Source organism: Monodon monoceros, unplaced genomic scaffold (assembly GCF_005190385.1).
Source record: "Monodon monoceros isolate NGI ecotype Baffin Bay Population unplaced genomic scaffold, NGI_Narwhal_1 Super_Scaffold_11, whole genome shotgun sequence".
Classification (NCBI taxonomy): Eukaryota; Metazoa; Chordata; class Mammalia; order Artiodactyla; family Monodontidae; genus Monodon; species Monodon monoceros.
Window position 1 is genome coordinate 123,961,558 of NW_021703767.1, and position 18,890 is coordinate 123,980,447.

Here is an 18,890-nt window from a genome sequence, read left to right on the forward strand (position 1 = left end):
CCAGGGATTGAACCTGGGCCCTCGGCAGTGAAAGCGCTGAGTCTTAACCACTGGACTGCCAGGGAATTCCCCCAAGCTGCTTTAAATTAACAAAAGAAAAAACATGGGTTCACCAAGTCAAAGGCAAACTACATTCTCAAGGTTTGGTCTCCAAAAGACTGAATCAAACTGTATCCCCATGTGTTTGCTGAGGAACATAATAACACACTGCAAAGTACAGTTCTGACTGCTAATAGCTAGAGTTCAAAACAAAGTGCCTAAAAATAATTGCTTTGCTTTTGGACATGGCACAAAACATTTTTTGTACCAGATAAAATATGACCATTAAAAGTCGCCCTTTAGGGGCTTCCCTGGTGGTGCAGCGGTTAAGAATCCGCCTGCCAATGCAGGAGACATGGGTTCGAGCCCTGGTCCGGGAAGATCCCACATGCCGCGGAGCAACTAAGCCCGTGCGCCACAACTACTGAGCCTGTGCTCTAGAGCCCGCGAGCCACAACTGAGCCCGTATGCCGCAACTGCTGAAGACCGCACGCCTAGAGCCCGTGCTCCACAATGAGGAGCCACTGCAATGAGAAGCCCGCGCACCGCAACGAAGAGTAGCCCCTGTTTGCTGCAACTAGAGAAAGCCCGCTCACAGCAACGAAGACCCAACACAGCCATTAAATAAATAAATAAATAAATAACGTCCTTTATTCAAGGGAAATGAAAACGACCACACCCAAACACTTGAAAGCAAACCCCAAAATGAGTTTAAGCCTCAGAAGAGTCCCTCTTAGTTCATTCATGTCCTAATCTTCCAGTGGCAGTGAAGGAAGGCTGGGGGGTGGCATGGGGAGAGCAGGGGGATGATTTCTATACATGTGGTATGCTAACCTTCCAGTCTTAAGACTTCAAATAAAACAAATGTCAGAGTAGGTAACTCACAGGCTAATTTTAATATGCTCTGCCACCACGCATGTTGCCTGCCAGGGCCCCGCCTGTCTGAGCCACGTTCCCTCGCTGCTGTCCTGCCCCTCAGTTCCTCGTGCCTGATGTTAGAGCGTGGTTGTGCCTCTGTTCTGCCCCAAATCTTAGAAATACGTGAGCGGCAGGAAGAAGGTAGTACAGCACATGGGTTTTAGCGTCAGAAAAACCTGGGTCTAAATCCTGCCTGTTCCAGTACAGAACAGCTCACTAAGCTTGAGACAATGTCTCCAGGCCAGTGCTGTCCAGTCAGACTTGGTATGATGATGGAAATGTTCTGTATCTTCACTGTCCAATGTGGTGGCTGCTAGCCTCATGTGACTGCTGAGGATCCGAAGTGTGGCTAGTGTGGTAGAGGAATTTTTAATTGTTTCATTTTAGTTAATTTAACTTAAATAGCTACACGACTAATGGCTACCCTAGTGGACAGAGCAAGTCTAGAAAATGGAGAATTCTCCCTCTTATGGAGGATCCCCATGTGATAATGGACATGAAATATCCCGATAAAAGGCTCTACTATTAAACCATGTCCTGCTCTGAAAGACCTTCAGAAACGAGTACTGACACAATCTGGACCACTTCCCATACTGAGGCGGCATCTCTGTGAATCTGCCTGGGTGGGTGTGCTTCAGTCACAAAGCGCTAACACTGGTGCTAGCTACCTCCACACAGGTGTGCAACTCTTTCTAAACACTGCCTGGCAATGCAACTAATGCTGTCTGGTGTAAAGAAGTTTGCTTCTTCCTTTTTTTTTGTCCTGATCATGCTGATTAAACAACTGGATTTTCAGGAACCTATTTTTTTTTTCAGAAACCTATTTTTAATTAAATTCTTACGCGACACTCTTTGACATCTCCTTAACATTGTTTCCAGATAGAAAATGTTTCTCATTTCAGTTAAACTAATACTATCATTGTATACCAACTGCTTTAAACTAGACAATCTATCTGCACAGGTTAAAAATATACAAAGACATCCATTTTAAGAAACAAATCAAGCAGCACCAATTTCATTTTATAGCATTTATTATAGTAAAAGTTGCTCTTGTAAAACACTAGTGATTTTTGGTCCGTATCTTATTTTCCATTTGACGTTAAAACATTTTACATTCTTTACAAAATAAATTGCAATATTTATGATACATAATTTTTTTTTCCTGACCTTTGGAACATTACAGTTTCAGGTAACTAAAAAATAAAAACATGGCGACTAGATGTACTGAAAAGTACATACTGAACATATTTAATAACCACAGTAATTTAAAAGTCCTGATCTTTACTTCTTAAGATTAAAATTCATTAACATGAAGTCATTCAGGAATCTCTGGGATTTCTCTATTATCCACAATGAGAGTATGAATAATCCCTTCTTTCCGCTTCCCACTACTGACAGCCTTTATGTAACAGTCATGGTTCCCAATACTGAAGTGAGTTTCAGTCCCGTCATCTACAAACTCACCCTGGGCAAACAAAAGAAGGAGGAATTAGTGTTCCAGAAACATTTATCTTTGTCTAGAGCATTAACATCACCCAAAAAGGGAGGTATAATGAAGTACATACTAGTTCAATGTTAAACTTTGCAAGATTAAAGTTAGAAGCTTGTATTTAGATGCTTTTACGTCTCTTTTATGAAGGTTTCTTATTTGTACCCCCTACAATCTTTAAGAATCTTAAGTTTCAGAGAAAAAAAAAAAGTGTACCTAATGGCTATGTGTCTATAACATATACTATGTAGACAATGTAGACCATTTTCAAAAGTAAAAATAATAAACCTGATAGCAAACATTTATTAGTGATTTATTCTATACAAAGAATGGTTTACATGCATTATTTTATTGCATCCTCACAATAACCTGACTGGAGTACGATTACTATCCACATTTGATATGTGAGGAAACTGAGGCACACAGTGGTTAAATTACCTGCTGAAGGCCCCAGTCAGTAAGGGATGGAGTGCTCTTAACCACTCTGAACATCTGATTCCCCAGTGTATAAGGTGGCTTACAATAAATACATAAAAAATAACATAAAACCAAACACTACTGAGTCTAGACTTGCTCTGTCCAGTACAGTAGCCACTGGCCACATGTGGCAACTGAGCATGTAATGAGGTGGGTCTAAAATGAGATACTCTGTTAAGGGTAAAATATCCACTGGATTTGGAAGACTTAGTATGAAACAAAGAATGTAAAATGACTCAGTAGAAACTTTTTATATTTATTACATGTTAAATGATAATATTTTTGATATACTGATTTAAGTCAAATTTTTATTAAGATGAACTTCACTGTAAAACTTCTGAAATCTGGCTACTAGAAAAGTTATATATGAAGCTCATATCTGTGGCTCATATTTCTATTGAACAGCACTGATCTAGAGTAAAAAGATAGGGGCCAAGTGGTACGGAGAAGGAAGGAAGAACAGGAGGCTTAGAGGATAAAAGTGAATTATGCAAGGAAGCACCATCAGACTCACAACTTGGCTATGAGCTTCCTGGCAGCCAAAGCAGACAGAGCAAGGCCCCGTAGCTAACATTATCTAACCAAAGAAAGCACAGGAGGCATCAGAGAGGGAAGCTTTTTCTTCGCTCTGGGAAGAATCTGGCCAACACGGAGGTGTACTGACCACAAGGACTGGGGGTGCTGGCCCTGGAGTCTAGTGTGTTCTTTTTACCCCTTTTCACATTGAGCTTTGAAAAAATCCCTCAGGTCATACTTCTGTAAAAATCAATTTAGAGGGCAGAGGAAGGGTTGAATAATACAATCCTTGTCAGTAGCTTCTTGGTAATTTGACAGATACATGGTCTTGGTCACGATGCTTTGAGATGAAAAGGAAATGGAGAAAATAAGCTGTAACTCACAGGCAGCAAGAGCAGGTGTGCATAGTGCTGGGGAAGACTGCCCGGCAAACTAGGTCGTAGTTACAATGAGGAGGCAACTGGGTGAGACAGAGCTATTGTCCAAACACTTGTGGTTTCTTGTGAATTACTGAGGAACAAAGACATTGTGGATGGACATTATTTTCAACTCCCTACTTATTTACAACCACATTCTTAAATCTCTCTTTACATTTGCACTGGAGAATTCCTGGAGGGTGGAAGGAATGTGATCCCAAACTGCAGACTCTCCATCTAGGGAATTCCAGGGTAGGAAAGAGAGAATAGGAAGGACTAGTAGATGTGGCATCGGGCACACAGTAGGCATGGAAACTTAAGCTGGTCCAAAAGGAGACATAAAATACTGAAGAGCTCTCCAAGCCTCTCTGCATAAAAGTCTCGATGGGTAGGTTTAACCCAGAGGGTGGATCAAACTCTGGAGGATCAATTTTGAGTGAGCCCTGGTTACATTTCCCTTCAAGAATTAAAACTAGGATTAATAAAGAGAAAAGCATTAATCTTTGTAACCTTTGATTTCTGGCTTGGGCACTTCCTTAGAAGCAGATTGGCTATAAGACCCAGCTAGTCTGCTGAATACATTCATCCCAGACCTTCCCTCCAAGCACATCTCCTCACCTTCCCAGACCTACAATAGAGAAGGGAGATAACAGCAGCAACCACAACTTGCAACTAGCTAAACTGTGCCAGGGGAAGAGAGCTTCTCACGATCTCTAGCCCTGGTGTTCACGTCTGAAGCCATGAAAGGGGACACCAGGGCTGGTATACCACCTGCTTGCCAGCTGACCCCAGAACACATGGGAATTTCCACCCAAAGATTTCAGCTCCTGCTTCCACACTCCCAGCTGTCCAGGACCACCTCCCCTGCTTCACTTCCTCCCCTGCTGTACATACCACTATTATTTCCTTCCCACTTGAGATGCACTCCTATATTCATCCCACCACAGCCCTAACAGTGCAAGCAGCAAAAGCCCAACACACTGGGGTTTGGATGGGGATTTCATTGTGCTCGGCTTCAATGGGTGGGGTAGCCTCTGAGCACTGCTACTCTACAAATTCCACTTGTCTTCTGGGGTTCGTGACAGTGCCCTTTCCTACCTGCCTTTGTGTCACCTGACATTGTGTGCATCATTTCTTTTTCACAATCTTTGCTTTTAGAGAAGTACCATCTGCTTTCTGAGTGTATGGCGTAAAGCCTTCCTATTCAGAGTGGCCTGTGGACCAGCAGCTCTGGCAACACCTGAGGACATGTGAGAGTATGCACTCTAACAGGACCCCAACTGATTCTATGCATGCAAGTTTGAGAAGCAGTGGTATAAAGCACCTCTTTAACCTGGATAAATACAGGAGGACTCAACCTTTGGGGAGGACTTTTTTTTCTTTCTTTTTTTTTTTTACAAACCCTTGTGTCGAGGACTGACTTTCAATAAGTTTGCAGCAAGGGAGCTGCTCTGCTAGGTACGAAACCCAGACCCAAAAGGAGATCATCTTTGAATGGTTTAGCACCAGGGTCCTCATGAAATGGGCGTGATGGGCGAGGGGGCGGCCACCTTTCTAGCCGCGCGCCCGTGTCCCAGGACGAAGGATTCTCCGCTACGGACCCCGGACCCGACGTGCAGCAGGTTGCGCTGTGCTGCACCGCGCCGGGAAGGATTTTGTAAATGTGGGAACTCTTTTCAGGGTAGAGGCTGGTCCAGGAGAGGAAAGGTAGAGTATGAGCTTGGTGCCACACATAAGTTGTTACCAAACTCTCACTGCCCCAGGCACTGCCCAGGAAAGTTCTTCAGACTTTGGAGTCAGTATTACTTCATCTCTTTTTTGTTTTTAACCAAGAGGACCTTCATTACTTATAAAATCTCCAGTTAGGAAACACAGCAACATTTCAATGGTCACTCACGCACATGGTGAGAGTAATCAAAAGGTCAACTTACTGCTGTCTCCATTTTTTTACCATTGCACCATACATCCATAGTGTCTTTTTCTGTAAAAGTAACAGATGAAAAAAAAATTATAATCTGTGATTTAAAGTTAACACTTTATTATTTTAAGAAGAGTCTGTTACACTGGATTTTGAAAACTCCATTAATTCCATTCATGGCTTTGAAATTCTTCCAAATTTGAAGAAACTGTGTTTATCTTTTGTTCGCAGACGAAATAAAAATGAAAGCAATCTTTTAAGAAAAAATCATGATCCCAATACAAATTAATGAAGACTTGTTAAAGAAAATCTTTAAAGGAGGATGCAGACAAATGAATGCGAAGAGGGACCTTTCCACACAGAATATCTTTTTTTTCATATCATCTGAAATGTTTTAATAAAATTTTAAGGTCTGGTTGTGAATCAAAGAAGGGTTTACACACTCCCAGGATTACAATGTGTTTCCATTTAGGATACCAATATATTTTAGCAAATTAAAGAGTGCTTTTGGCCTTTAAAAAACATACGTACTTTAAGTAATGCAATATTTGACCTTATCCCTTTTTTATTTTTATTTTTTGGATTATAGCAAGTATTGCTTTTCTTTTTTTTTATTGGAGTATAGTTGATTTACAATGTTGTGTTAGTTTCAGGTGTACAGCACAGTGATTCATTTACACACACACACACACACTTTTTCAGATTCTTTTCCCTTATAGGTTATTACAGAATATCGAGTAGAGTTCCCTGTGCTATACAGTAGGACCTTGTCATTTATCTATTTCATATATAGTAGTGTGTATTTGCTAATCCCAGACTCCTAATTTATCCCTCCTAGAATGTCCTTTAACATCAGTGACTAGATGATTCCTCCTGCCTCTCACTAACCCGACTGGATGATGGCACAAAGAGACCGCCAAAAAAGGCTACCTTGCTGTTCATACAGGATAGATAGCAATTTAGCCTTAAATTTCATACTGGATAGCACAATAATCTCTATTCATTTTGTTATGGTTTCACTTTGAGGAAAATTACTGGATCATAAGAAAAAAATATAGGCATAGTACTTGACAGACTGTTCAGATCACAGTGCTGACATGATAGAGCGAAATGCTGCCACGATACACTTGGGCATTAGCTAAGCGGCCGCAGCTCACTCCAGGGAGGTGTGTACATGTGTGCGCGTGTCACAAACGCATATGCATTTTGGGGAAGGATCCCTAGAGCCACTTGTGAATGTCAATGTCCCAGGGAGTGGCAGGTGGGAGGACTGCACTCATTAAGCAGCCAGAAGACGAGCTTTGGGTGTTATAACGAAGACTAGAGAGAAGCGGGACCTGTGTGTGCATACGGAGCCCAGGGGTCAAAACCTGCCTGGGCCCCAATGTTCACTGCAGCACTATTTACAATTGCCAGGTCATGGAAGCAATGGATAAAGAAGATGTGGTACATGTATACAATGGACTATTACTCAGCCATAAAAAGGAACGAAATTGGGTCATTTGAAGAGACGTGGATGAACCTAGAGACTGTCATACAGAGTGAGGTAAGTCAGAAAGAGAAAAACAAGTATCGTATTTTAACGCATATATGTGGAATCTAGAAAAATGGTACAGATGAACTGGTTTGCCAGGCAGAAATAGAGACACAGATGTAGAGAACAAACTTATGGCCACCAAGGGGAGAAAGGAGGGGTGGTGGTGGGATGAATTGGGAGATTGGGATTGACACATATACACTAATATGTATAAAATAGATAACAAGAACCTGCTGTATAAAAAATAAATTAATTAAATTTAAAAATTCAATTCAAAAAAAAATTACATGCTTTCTTCTGGTAATTGTTTGCATTTAAATTTCAAATCATTAAAAAGTACTATTCACGGGCTTCCCTGGTGGCGCACTGGTTGAGAATCTGACTCCTAATGCAGGGGACATGGGTGCGAGCCCTGGTCTGGGAGGATCCCACATGCTGCAGAGCAACTAGGCCCGTGAGCCACAACTACTGAGCCTGCGCGTCTGGAGCCTGTGCTCTGCAACAAGAGAGGCCGCGATAGTGAGAGGCCCGCACACCGCCATGAAGAGTGGCCCCCGCTTGCCACAACTAGAGAACGCTCTCGCACAGAAACAAAGACCCAACACAGCAAAAACAATAAATTAATAAACTCCTACCCCCAACATCTTCTTAAAAAGAAAAAAAAACTACTATTCATATTAAAAAAAAAAAACAAACCAAACCTGCCTGGGTGTCAAGGCTGGATGCCTTGACACTGACAAGCTGTCTACTCCAGGAACACGGTCTCTTCTCCCTGCACCTCGAGATGTGAGCCTCACTTAGAGAGTGGAGAAAGGACTTTGAACTGGGCTAGAGGGAAAGAGAAGAGCAGAGGGGCCCAGGAGGTATGGGAGGGGAAGCCCAATGGCAGCCTGAGTGGGGAGCATCTACGGCCACAGTTGTGGGGAAACCCAGCTCAGCCACCTGGATCAGAGCACAGGGTGCTCAAATAAACCATGACGGTGGTGACAATCAGAATTTTATTTAGTGGGCCAACTGAATGTGTACCTGTACTCAGATTTTCTATAATAGCTGTTATTAACATGCCTCTGAAGAACATTGCTAATCCAGAAGCCATAAAAGAAAAGGGGTAAGTAAATCTGACTACATGAAAGTAAAAAAGATTTCTGCATGATTAAAAAAACACATGCATACGTATAAGCAAAGTCATATAATAAATGACAGACTGGGAAAAATACTTGAAGCTCACAATACAAAGAGCTAATTTTAGTAATAGAAGGACTCCTAGCAATCAAGGAGAAAAAGACCAACAACCCAAGAGAAAACAGGTCAAAGGACACGTACAGGCATTATCAGAAAAGAAACACAAAAGGACCTTAAACACATGAAAAGAGGCTCAACCTCACCCAATTCTGAAAGAGGCAAATAAAAAACATGCTGAAATACCATTTTTCACCTAAAAGTAAAGACTGGTGAGCCACTACATTTCTAAACACAACACTGTAAAATTCTGGAAAATAAAGATGAGCCCCCAAAAGCTTCCAGAAAGAAAAAACTAATGAGATTCAGACTGGCATAGAACTTCTCATTCAAAACAATGGAGAATAGAAGACAATGGAACAAGGCTTTCAAAATTTCTCAGGGGAAAAAAAAAAACACATTTTAAAGCTCAAACTCTATACTCCACAAAAGTATCAACTTCGTATAAGGTTCATATAATATTTAGCTCCTAGACACCCTTTATTAGGAAATCACTTAAGGATATTTTCCAGTAAACAAAGGTAAAACTGGCAGCTGTGGGATTCAATAACTGATGGAACTAAAGCCAGGGTTCCATGAAAGCAAGCCCAGGACAGCCACTGGGCAGCAGGCCTGGGAAGCAACTATCTAGTTTTGAACAGGAAGTCAACAGACGCCCAAGAATACTGTCATTAAGAATGAGAAGTTTTCAAAGCAATAGATAATAGGAGTAAAAAATGCAAACAGACATTAGGAACATGAGCAAAGAAGATATATTTCCCTTTCCAACAGGAAAAGAGAAAAGCCACCAGAAGAGCCCAGAAAAACAAATGACTAAAAAAAAAAAAAAAAAAAAAAAATCAAGGTCCAATTGTGAAGTAAACAAAAAATGAGGTATAATTTTGAGAAACTGGTAGATTATAGAACAGAAAACTCACTTACTTGACCTTGACACTAAAAACAACTTCCTTTGAGTGGCACAGGGGGTGTGACAATAATATAGAGAAAGAATGTAACCGTGGCCCACTCCAAAAATATTTACAAAATCACAATAATATAAATGTTATTTATTGGTTTTTAATTTTAGAATCAACCTATAGAAAAAACAACACAGTTATGGCTACAGAACAGAATAAAAATATTAACTACTCTGATGATGTCAAAGAAAAGGTAGAGAAGACAGAAGTTGAAGGTGGTAAAGGTGGGAGAGGAGCGGCGGGGGAACTATATGTTCACAGCCTCATCTTACTCAACAGGGGATGAAGTAAATTTGAAAGCTGATGATGAAGATGGTGGTAGTGGTAGCACAGGCATGAGTTTTTTACAGTCTCCAAATTTCCCCTGCTAAAACAGACAGGGCAACAGAACAGAACCAAAGACCCGATGGACAGTATCTACACCACAAACTCTACAGTACCAATAGGTGGGGGAACCACCGGCAACTCCAAGACCGTAGCTGTAGTATCAGCAACCATGCAGAAGGAAGCAGAGGGAAGCAGCAGAGCCTCTGGTGGACCTAAGAATCCCCAGACAGCAGTCCTGGTTCTAACTGGAGCATTCGGAGTGGGGATGTGTGAAGAGCAGCTGAACTATAAGGGTTTTTACATCCTGACAGTGGATGGGGTGTGGGAGCAGCGGGAGGGGTCTGAAAGGGCTACAGCAGTCTGGGCCCCAGGAACCCTCAAACCAACCCGCCGAAGCTCCCTTACAGTACAAACCCCACACTGAGGTGGGAAGACAATCCAAACTGAGCACCCAGGGAAACGAGAGTAAAAGAGAAAATCTAGAAAAAACGGGGTAAGGAAACAGCAGCCATCTCAGAAAGTGTGCCCCAATGATTTTTAACATCATCCAAAAACGACAGAAAAGGGAACTCAAGAACCTGAAGTTTAAAAAGCTACACAAAACCACACTCCCTTCTATAAATTCAGAAAAACTAAGATCATATAAGAATTTATCAAAGAGAGGTACTGAGCTCTAGATCCACACAAAATTGTAAGAAAAAAGAACAGACTGCCATCATTATAGATAATAGAAGTATCAGAAAGACATGCTTACATGAAAGGTAAATCTGTAAAATACTATTTCAAAACGAGCTGAAAGAAATTAAGAAAATCATACAAGATATGAAAGTGACTAAACAATGATTATAGAAACTGAGAAATGAAGTATAGAACTCAGTAAAAATTAGAAATAAAAATAATTTCATAAATGAGGACTCAACTAAAAGGAACACAAAACAAACATAATAAATAATTCCTTAATAGAAACAGAAAATGAAGAGGAGGAAAATTTTTTAAATCAAAAGAAATAAAGATGACAGTACAAGTCACAGGCTGGAAGAAAATAACTGCAAAACGTATCCGATAAAGAACGTGTATCTAAATATCTTTGTTACATTTTTAGAATTATTGACTGACAAGAAGTATGTAAATGGCAACCTAGACATAGTCTTTTAAATATAACTGAAGCCAAAATGGTTGAAAAAATTAATCTGCTTTTTTCTCATGATACGTAAATCCCATAAGGCACTAAAGTTATGGTTCCAACTTTTTTTAACTCGTTATCTAAGATATACTAAGAACTCTTAAAACTCAACAGTAGGAAAACAAACCACATCAATATTTCTTTTTTTAAACCCAAGTTTATAATCCTCGAATCCATCACTGTAAAATCTGGCTCTCATGGGCAAAAGCTCTATAGAAACAGCTCCCCAAAGAAGATACACAGATGGCAAATAAGCATATGAAAAGATGCTCAACACCACATATTATTAGGGACTAGCAAGTTAAAAGTGAGATATCACTACACACTTATTAGAATGACCAAAATCCAAAACACTGGCAACACTGCTGGCAAAGATGTGTAGTAACAGGAACTCTCACTCATTGCTGGGAGGAACACAAAATGGTACAGCCATTTTGGAAGACAATTTGGTGGTTTCCTATCCTCTTCAAGAAAAATTGACCCAATTTCTTTAATAAATAAACCATACAGGAGTTTTTGGTTTCCTTTTTTCCCAACTATGTGCATTTATTACCTGATAAACATTTTTCATTCTTAAAAAAAATTTTTAAGGTATTTTCTAGCATTCAACTAGACTATATACTTTTTTTTTTTAATAAATTTATTTATTTTTGGCTGTGTTGGGTCTTCGTTGCTGCATGCGGGCTCTCTCTAGCTGCGGCAAGCAGGGGCTACTCTTTGTTGCGGTGCGCGGGCTTCTCATTGTGGTGGCTTCTCTTGTTGAGGGGCACGGGTTCTAAGTGCAAGGGCTTCAGTAGTTGTGGCACGTGGGCTCAGTAGTTGTGGCTCGCGGGCTCTAGAGCACAGGCTCAGTAGTTGTGGCACACGGGCTTAGTTGCTCCGTGGCATGTGGGATCTTCGCGGACCAGGGCTCAAACCCGTGTCCCCTGCCTTGGCAGGCGGATTCTTAACCACTGCGCCACCAGGGAAGCCCTGGACTGTATACTCTTAAAAGACACAGACAAAGTCTCTTCATTTATGGATCCTCAAGGCCTGGTACACAAACTGCCCTTTAAGAGGTTCTCAATATTACCTAATAAATGAATCAATGAATTAATGAGATGATCTACATAGTCTTAACTTAGTGATATGAGAAGCAGGAAATACTAAGAGTAACCAGAAGAGTGAAAAGGTAGTAAATATTTGTCTTGCAAGTTTTGTAGGCCCAATAGAAACTGAGAACACAGATGGCAATCTGTAATAGCAGAACTTAGCTCAAAGAGCAATGGCTTACTTTTTATTTTTTAATCTACTTTATCTGGACTGAAGATTTTGATCTGCTGCAGTCCTAAACCTATTGCTATCTAGAGAAAAATTCCCTTTTTACTGATGAATCTTTAATTTCCAACTGCCTTTAGACATAGTTTTAAAGAGAAATATCAAATAATAACAAATGTCTATATCAATATTTCTTTTTTTAAACCCAAGTTTATAATCCTCAAATCCATCACTATAAAATCTGGCTCTCATGTTTTCCATATAAATCAGTCGATTTAATGAATACTTCATTTCCACAGGACACGTGAGAAATATAACTGCACTTAACATTCTCTCCTATTCAAAGCTCCCATAAAAGGTCTGGAAAGTTAGAGGAACTAATTAAATGGCCACCATAAAAAGCCAACAAATTCTGCAGAAACGGCTCTCACTTACCCAGCACAACTCTAAAGTCCTCACCATCCAAATGTAATACCCAAGTATTGGTGGTTTTTGATCTGTTCTCCATATACTTCTTGAGACTTTTCCCATTAATTTCCAGAGTATATTCATAAGCAAAACCACTGACAGCATCTATATTTATGGTTGCTTTCATCTTTGAAGCTCCAACACAGAAGGTTTCTTTGCCCACTAATTTGAACATCCATTCTTTTCTTATCTCTTCCTAAGTAATAAAATATAAAAGTTGAAAACACATAAATGGAAGAAAATTTAATATTTTCACGATACAAAGGTTTTAGAAAATAAAGTCATTTTAAGTTTAAATATTAGATGCTATAGTCTATGAATTGCACAACTATTATTAGTTTACTTTGTACGGCAAAATGATACAGGCCAATATATAAACATAACCACTGTAAGAGAAAAGCCTTGCATTCACATATGAAGAATCGACATTAGCAAAATCAAGCTTCCCTGTACACCATATTTTACGAAGTAACAGTTTTTCCTACCTTCCCATCTACATATACCACTCGTTTGCCTGATGTGGTCCCATGTTCGAATTCAATCTTATGGACTCCATCACTTAAAGCAACATCCCAAACAGCTACGAGATCTGTCATTTTTTCCAGGCTGTAAGGAGGGCTAAGGGAATAAAATTAAGCAATTATAATAGGCCAAAACAGTAACAGAATAACCAATTAATCCTTCCAAGGTGAAAATATCAGATTTCAAAAAGCCCTGAAATTATAAAATATTAAAGTGATATTAGCTAAGAAAGCCTACTTACAGTACATGTAACTATCTTCTCCCTCTTATGCATTCTTCTTTTAAGATGAAATTACTATATATGGGTATACAGTCAGATAATTCCAAAGTCACCTTAATATAATAGGATTAAGAATCAGTCAGTTTATCCACGACAGTATTCTAAGCTAGGCCACAGAATAATGCTCGGAAAGGTCAGTAAAAAGTTTCTACTTCTCCCTCCCGTCACTTAAAAAGCACAGTATTTAATTTTGGTTTTACTTTTTCAGATCCAATCACTCTAAAGCAAGAATTCTCAAAACATTTTATACTTAAACCAATAACTAGGGATTAATTTTAACAAAAAAGGTTCTAATTTATAATACTAAGACTGAGGAAAAAAGAAGTCATGGAAGAAATGTTCTATAATAGATATAAAAATGTTATGGAAGATAGTAATCTTGTCATTATTATAGGAAATCTTATTAAAAATATAAAGGATTCTGTTTTGTCAAGTTTCTGGCACAATTTAATATAAAATATATATTATATGTGTGTCCTATGTGAATAACCTGTTATGTATAATGAATATGTAACATGTAAGTACTATTTTGATACTGATATAGATCTTTAGCTTTGAGAGAAGTAACATTTATTACAGCAATAATGATCATAGCTAACAGTTATTTAGTACTTACTGTGTGTCAATCACTGTGCTAAGAGCTTTATATATATTAACTCAAAGAATCCTTACCATGAGGTGGGTACTATCATTATCTCTATTTATAGATGAGGAAACTGAGGCTCAGAGAGGCCAAGGGCTTGTTTAAGGTCACAATGACAGTAAGTGGCAGATGGGATGTAAACTTAGGACTCTGGCTCCAGAGTCTGTCTCTTAACTACATCCTACTCTTCATTCACTCTAATCTCCTTTGTAGGGTCTAAATCAAAGACAGTAAATGGATTTTATATCATTTTGAAGTGACTGCCAAGAATTTTGTGCTGAGATGGATTTGGAGACCTTACATCCAGGTCCTATGGGAAAGGATGCCACATTAGTGCTGGCTACCTCCATGCCAGGTGTTTACCACCCTTGCTCAAAATCACAGAAAAGCAAAACTATGTGTTCTGCAATATTACAAAATGTGTCCTTTAAAAAGTAGCCTGGATAAATACCTCTCCTGAATGATTAAAACCTTCTTGAAATTTTCATAAGCTAGTTTTATTGCAATGCAAGACATTTACCTTTCGTCATCTTCAAAGATAGGACTGTCATCTCCAGATGCCATGGTTGGCAAAACAGTCTTTAATCCAATTAGCAGCCAGGAAAGAGAAAAGGAGAATTGCAGCAAAGAAAGACTGAGAGCAACAAAGATGACATCTGCAAAGAGTTTTTCTAACCCTGCAATCCATTTCTTAAATTGCACGCAGTTTCTGATGAAACAGCGTTTACATACAATAGAATTGCAATATCTAATTTTCAGGGAAAGAAGTTAAATCATGCAAATTAGCCAATCATATTTTTACCTGTTATGGATTTATAATTTCCTAAAACCAGAGAATAAACTCTAGTTTATGCCACTGACCTACGGAAGCCAGGGAAGCCCCCTGAACTGTATATTTTAAAATGGCAAATTTTATGTCATATATATTTTATCACAACTTAAAAAATTAATACTGTAATATATTAAAAGCCCATTGAATTATACCCTTTAAATGGGTGAAATGTATGGTATATGTGTTAAGCTTGCAAGAAGCATCCAGGGATATGCCAGTTTGCTTTCTAAGAGCAAACGTAATTTGCCCACTTACTCAAGCCCACTTAATTTACTAGTGCCAATAATGAATCCATAAAAGTTATGTAGTTTGCTCAGGTCACTAGAAGAGCCCAAGCCAAAACTAAAGTCCAGAACTCCTGTGTAATTAACTAAACAGTATCTGGGCTGTAATGCTAAAATCAGAAGCACACATAATACTCACACACATAGGAAACCCCCCACATTTGAATATTTGGGATTAACAGTTGTACCCCTGCCAAACCTACTGAAAAATAATTTCAACTATTTTTTGCTCCCAAGATCTACTCCAGTCTAGCCTTTTCTGTATAGATGTCCAAGGGTGCTCACTCCTTGTAAAAAACGGGATATTGACAATCGTTTTGGTCTGGAAACAGCCAGAAGCCACAAATTGTTTTTTAAAAGATATTAAGGGCTTCCCTAGTGGCGCAGTGGTTAAGAATCCGCCTGCCAATGCAGGGGACACGGGTTCGAGCCCTGGTCCGGGAAGATCCCACATGCCGCGGAACAACTAAGCCCGTACGCCACAACTACTGAGCCTGCGCTCTAAAGCCCGTGAGCAACAACTACTGAGCCCAAGTGCTGCAACTACTGAAGCCCGTGCTCCGCAACAAGAGAAACCACCGCAATGAGAAGCCTGCGCACCGCAACGAAGAGTAGCCCCCGCTCCCCGCAACTAGAGAAAGCCCGCGCGCAGCAACGAAGACCCAACGTAGCCATAAATAAATTAATTAAAAAATTTTAAAGATATTAAAGACCTTAGCATCCATAAAAGCGATCCAACAGGCAAAGAAAAGCTAAGCATTTTGGAATGAAAGCTAAAGATTCAAAACACACTGTACCTAAAATAAATCCCTCTTTTTTTTAGCACCTTATATATTTGTGGATTTTTCTAGTCTTAAAAATATTTCTTAGGGGAACTTCCCTGGTGGTCCAGTGGTTAAGGCTTTGCCTTCCAATGTAGGGGGTGCGGGATCCATCCTTGATCGGGGAGCTAAGATCCCGCATGCCTCATGGCCAAAAAACCAAAACATGAAACAGAAGCAATACTGTAACAAATTCAATAAAGACTTCAAAAATGGTCCACATCAAAAAAAATCTTAAAAAAAATTCTTAGGATATCTCTATGAAAGTGGAGGGTATCCTGCAACTATCAAAGCAAAGAGAATACATAGCAATAGAGTAAGCCAACAGCATAATATAAACTTAAATAAGCATCCTTTGTAAATCAGAGTAGATTTTGGGATATCATTCAAAATTTGCTCTACAACTTTTAGAGACTCTAGAAAGTTCAGTAATTCAGCAAACTTGAAAGAACTGCCCAATTTTCCGTTATAAGGAAATTCAAATATTATCACACTAACATAAGGCATGGTACCATATTAATTATATTTCATATAAAGTATAAAAGACAACACAGCAAATTAGAAAGGTTAGAAATCAAGATCACAGAAAAAAACTTTTTCCCTCAACTATCAACATTCACTTATACATTCAACATTTATTTATAGAGTATCAGTTTAAGGTGTTGAAGAAGTTTTGGAAATAGTGGTGACGGTTGCACAACATCATGAATTTACTTTATGCCACTGAACTGTACATTTTAAAATGGCAAATTTTATGTCATATATATTTTACCACAACTTAAAAAATCAATACTGTAATACACAAAAAACCCGTTGAATTATACCCTTTAAATGGGGGAATTGTATGCTATATTAATTATATCTCAACAAAACTGTTTTTAAAAAAAAAAACCCAGGGCTTCCCAGGTGGCGCAGTGGTTGAGAATCTGACTGCTAATGCAGGGGACAGGGGTTCGAGCCCTGGTCTGGGAAGATCCCACATGCCGCGGAGCAACTAGGCCCGTGAGCCACAACTACTGAGCCTGCGCGTCTGGAGCCTGTGCTTCGCAACAAGAGAGGCCGCGATAGTGAAGAGGTCCGCGCACCGCGATGAAGAGTGGGCCCCACTTGCCGCAACTAGAGAAAGCGCTCGCACAGAAATGAAGACCCAACACAGCCAAAAATAAATATAAAAATAAATAAATAAATAAAAGATTACTATATATAAAAAAAAAAACCCAGGTGCCCTGCCAGTAGTGTTTCTTGGAATATAATTACACCTATAACCAAGAGATGATCAGAGCTGTCCATGTCCCCGATTTCTACCTTACTCATATGAATAATGAGAAATATCTGTCTCACACAGATCTCTAAGCTACAAATTGGACTTAATAAACACATGTCATATTCTAAATTCATCCACCATACATACATTTAATTATCACGACCATGCGACCAAACTGGAAAATGATTATTACAAAGAAAAATCCCCTGTGTTTCAACACAAAGTTTTAAGGATGTAAATAAAAAGGATGGAGAAACAAATTCCATTTATTTTCACTGATAAGGGCAATGTCACTCACTCACTTGAAACTTTACATGTCTTCAAAGGAAGCTTTCTGAGTATCTGGTGACATACCCATCAGCATAATCCTTTAAAATCCCTTCCCTAGCAACCCAGCATCCATGTATCAGAGAGTATGACTTAAATATAAAAGTTTCCACTGTTCATCTAACCCCAGCTTGAATTTTGCTTTAACTTAGGTTTAGTCGTATTAGAGACTGTAATGGTTTATCCAAGCTAAACCTAAGTCAGTTTTAAAAATTACTAAGGTACTCACAGTCCCTTTTCAGCAAAGCTCTAGGTAAGGCCAGCTACAAGGCAGGTCAAACTTAAAGAGGTGTTGACACCGTCCGGCGGATCCCTTGTGAAGCACTGGGATCTCCAGCAAAGTCTGTCAGAAAGCTCCCTAAGCCAGGTGTTCCCAAATGCGAGGCACAAAAACGGAAATAACTTTTCCGAGGTGCATTTTTACAACGTATACCACAAGCCTTACGAGGGATTCTCTCTAAACAAATAATCGTGCTCAAAAAACCAGACGGAACAGTGCTCAACGAATTGCTTTTTGTAATAGCTAAGAACTGAAAACCACCTGTATGTTCACCATCAGAGAGATAATCCATTATGTAAATCACAGTCCTGTCACTCAGCGAGCGTCAAGCCCCGGCCAGGCGCGGTCAACCTGGCCCCAACACAGCCTAGCGCGGCCAATGAAAAGGATGGAGAAAAACATCGAAAGCCGCGCGCAGACGCGTGGGATGTGTTAGTAAGACAAAGAAGCCGAGCTGCGGCACTTTATGATCCAGGTTCAGCAAAACTGCAGCTCGCTCATGCTTGCAGGGAAAAGGGGACTGGAAGGAAATACACCTTAATGTTAACCCGAGTGTCTCCCGGGAGAAGGGGTTCGGCTCCTGCGCTTCCTTGATTGTGCTTTTCTGCTCCACTTTTCCGACGGCGACAAGTATGAATTTATACTCGGGGAGAGGCCGGAGCCGCGGGTCGCGGGGTCTGGCCGGGTAGGGGGGCCCCGCCGCCCACCCCGGTCCCTGCCCCGCCCCGCCCGCGGCCCGGCAGCGGGGAGACACCAGGAGCCCCCTCCCCGTCCCCCGTGCGGGCCCGGGCCTCACCGCAGGGTCGCCAGGCCGCGGAGACACCGCCCACCGCGCCCACCGCTCGGCGCGCCCACCGCTCGGCGCGCCCGCCGCCGCCGCCGCCGCCCGGAGATGGC

At 40.3% G+C, this 18,890-nt stretch overlaps 1 protein-coding gene across 3 annotated transcripts in view; it reads right to left on the reverse strand.

Moving 5' to 3' along the window:
• Window positions 1–1,969: 1,969 nt before the first annotated feature.
• Window positions 1,970–18,890, reverse strand: part of FAIM (Fas apoptotic inhibitory molecule) — a 17,992-nt gene continuing 1,071 nt past the window's right edge. For 2 of the 3 annotated variants that reach the window (XM_029215417.1, XM_029215418.1), the window contains exons 2-5: window positions 13,226–13,358; window positions 12,708–12,936; window positions 5,787–5,836; window positions 1,970–2,422 (exon numbers count right to left, since the gene is read on the reverse strand). In XM_029215417.1, the coding sequence (XP_029071250.1) occupies window positions 2,273–2,422; window positions 5,787–5,836; window positions 12,708–12,936; window positions 13,226–13,358 (562 nt within the window). In that variant the 3' untranslated portion in view covers window positions 1,970–2,272. Of the gene's footprint in view, window positions 2,423–5,786; window positions 5,837–12,707; window positions 12,937–13,225; window positions 13,359–18,789; window positions 18,834–18,890 lie in introns of those variants that run through there. The other variant, XM_029215419.1, reaches the window with a different exon arrangement.